At 40.7% G+C, this 2865-nt stretch overlaps 1 protein-coding gene across 1 annotated transcript in view; it reads right to left on the reverse strand.

The window, feature by feature from the left end:
- The window catches only part of LOC119423340 (glucagon-like peptide 2 receptor), a 32742-nt gene that overhangs the window by 29057 nt on the left and 820 nt on the right, over positions 1 to 2865 (reverse strand). Inside the window, exons 2-3 of the mRNA XM_037690717.1 lie at positions 1299 to 1395; positions 1114 to 1218 (exon numbers count right to left, since the gene is read on the reverse strand). Of these exons, the coding sequence (XP_037546645.1) occupies positions 1114 to 1218; positions 1299 to 1395 (202 nt within the window). The remainder of the gene's footprint in view (positions 1 to 1113; positions 1219 to 1298; positions 1396 to 2865) is intronic.

The following is a 2865-nucleotide window of genomic DNA, read 5'->3' on the forward strand; positions in this document are numbered from 1 at the left end:
TTTATTTATCCAGGTAGTCTCATTGAGCCACGTGAACTCATTTTCAAGAGAGACCTGTTTAGGAGAAGATGGTGGGGGTTAAGGGCCTTGCTCAGGGACCCAGAGTGCGGCGAATGAGGGTGGAGGCAGGTGTGGGTGTTTCACCTTTTCCAACCACATTTTGATGTTGATGGTACCGGGAGGTGAACCTGTGACATTCTGATCACAAGCCCATCTTCTAACCTCTGCACCACCACTCCCCCATATATGCCATATATGCTAATATGCTGCTATTGTGGGAATCAGTTTTGTTTGGTGGCTCCTAAGATTGAAGAAGTCCTTTGGATGAAGGACGAAATGTCTCAGCTTACAAAAGAAACCATCCAGATGACCTGACCGAACATTGTTGGGTTCATCTAACAAAGTTAAGTCAGGTCTTCAGGATGGTTTCTTCTTGTTGAAACATTTCCTCCATTCAGTGGCAGTCCCCAATAAAACTCAAACCTGAAGTACTCTCAGTGATTTGTAATAATGTTTTGACAACATTAACTACAGAAGGAGGAACATGGATTTTACTGGAACTGTTTAATCTTTAGGAGTTTATGATTAACTCTTAAAAGGTGATGCAAGCATAAAAAAAACCCCTCAACGTTAGAAGAGTTCTTTAAACACTTGAAGAGCCTTTAAAACAGTTTAATTAGAAATTCATTGTATTAAAATGTAGCTTTAACTTGTGTACTTGTATATATTTGTGTATGTAAATGCATAAATAGCTGAGAATGATGGCACGACTGAATATAGCACATTGTATAAAACCTCAAGAACGTTTAAAAATGTTGGAGAAAAAAATGGAGACGTCCTTTTTATCATCCTCACTGTTAACGTTTGTGTACGATAACTCTCAGGTGTCGGAAAGTTTGAGTCTGAGCCAAACGAATGCAAACAGTCGAGCGAGTCGAGTTTCAAACATTCAGCAGCTCTGGTGCTGAAGCTAGCTGGTGGAGAGTCTGTGCTGTGATGAACTGTGACACCGCTTCAAATGAATCAACCGCTAAAAGAAGCAGAGGAAGCACAAACGGTACTTAATGTGATAAAGTCGTTTTTGTCGGTGATATTATCCGTTAAACGCATTACCCTCGGTAATCCACGGTAAGAAGGAAGGACAGGGGACGGACACATTCCCAGGAGATGAATGAGGCCAGCAGACAAACATGTCAAATGCTCCTTTACAGAAGTTTCCTGAAGGAAAGGACAGAAACGTTGGAGAACTTGACATGGCAGCTAAAATTAAAAATAGCTGGCATGTGAACAGCGCTCACCATTTCTTTGAAAAACTATCTCTGTCAGGGTTCGGTTGCAGTTCTCCCAGTACTCAGTCCGCTTGGAGATGAGACTCTCGAGCAGTGAGCCTGTTGCCTTTGGGTTCACAGAAAAAGAAAACTGACGCATTTTATACAAGTTTAATGACAAACTTTATCATAAACTTTTCAAATGTTTAATTTTTCTCCTTAGTGCACAAAGTATGAAAACAGCCCTGGTCAAATGAGCTTTTAAAGGTCATTCTGAAGGGTTTCTGTGCAAAAGCTATAAATATTATTTGTGAATATCTTAAACGTATTGGGAGAACAGAGTTTATGTCTGACAGGACTGATAATGGCAAAGATCGAAGTAGAATGTAGACGTTCCACCAATCTGTGAATATTTATGTGATCCTTTACACGATGAGCATCTTTGCACACTGGAGGAGTGAGACGTATCACTTCCAGGACTTTTAGGGTCATTTGGACTCATTAAAAACATTTTTCCAAACTTAGACCAATAAAATAATTATTTATATCTTTTACACACACGCACAAACACCTCAAATTATTGAACAATCAGCAAATCTGCGTGACATTACAAACTGACAAAGCTCAATACTCACAACAAAAATACTTCAAAACAACTGGAACCATCTCTTTAAGATGTTGAACCATGGCTTCCCTCTGAAGAGACAAGAAATAAATCCATGGATGGATGATGGATGGATGATGGATGAATGATGGATGGATGGCTTTCAGATTTATTTCTTGTCTCTTCAGATGCAAAGCTCAGTTACCTCCTTCTGACGGTCTCCTGAGCAAAGCTCCGCCTCTCTGAGCTCTCTTCCACCTACTCCCTACTCCCACTACGGAGCAGAAGATTGTCTGTAAACGTCACAGTTTTAATTTTGTCTCGATGAAGTAAAATTTGAATCAATAAACAGCATTTCTTTGTTGCAAGAGTAATAACATGTTACTTTAAAGTTGAATAGAGGTCAGACAAAACCACAAGTTAGTTGTCGCCCCCCCCCCCTCGGACACACATTAGTATAACATGTGTAAATGATTGTTTCTGTGTTTGTTGGTTTCTCAAAGCTAAAGCTGCAGTTCTTGTCCTCTCAGCTGATCCAGTAAAGATTCTTTTTAGATAAATATTTATATTTGGAGTGACTGGGAGCAGAAGCAGGATGGACTGCAGTGTCCATGTTCACCCACCTGGTGGCAGTGTTTGATCAAGAACATTAAATGAACATCCATCCAGCCATGCACCATCCATCCATCATCCATCTATCATCCGTCCAGCTATCCATTATCCATCATCCATCCATCCATTCATTCATCATCCATCCATCCATCTGTCCATCCGTCTGTCCGTCCGTACATCTATCCATCCATTAATCCCTCCATCCATCATCCATCAATTCATCCATCCATCCCTCCATCCATCCATCTATCCATCTGTCCATCCATCCATCCATCCATCCATCCATCCATCCATCCATCCATCCATCCATCATCATACATCATCCATCCATCTATCCATTATCCATCATCCATCCATCATTCATCATCCCTCCATCCATCC

The sequence above is a fragment of the Nematolebias whitei genome, chromosome 17 (genome assembly GCF_014905685.2).
Source record: "Nematolebias whitei isolate Nwh7 chromosome 17, NemWhi1, whole genome shotgun sequence".
Lineage (NCBI taxonomy): Eukaryota > Metazoa > Chordata > Actinopteri > Cyprinodontiformes > Rivulidae > Nematolebias > Nematolebias whitei.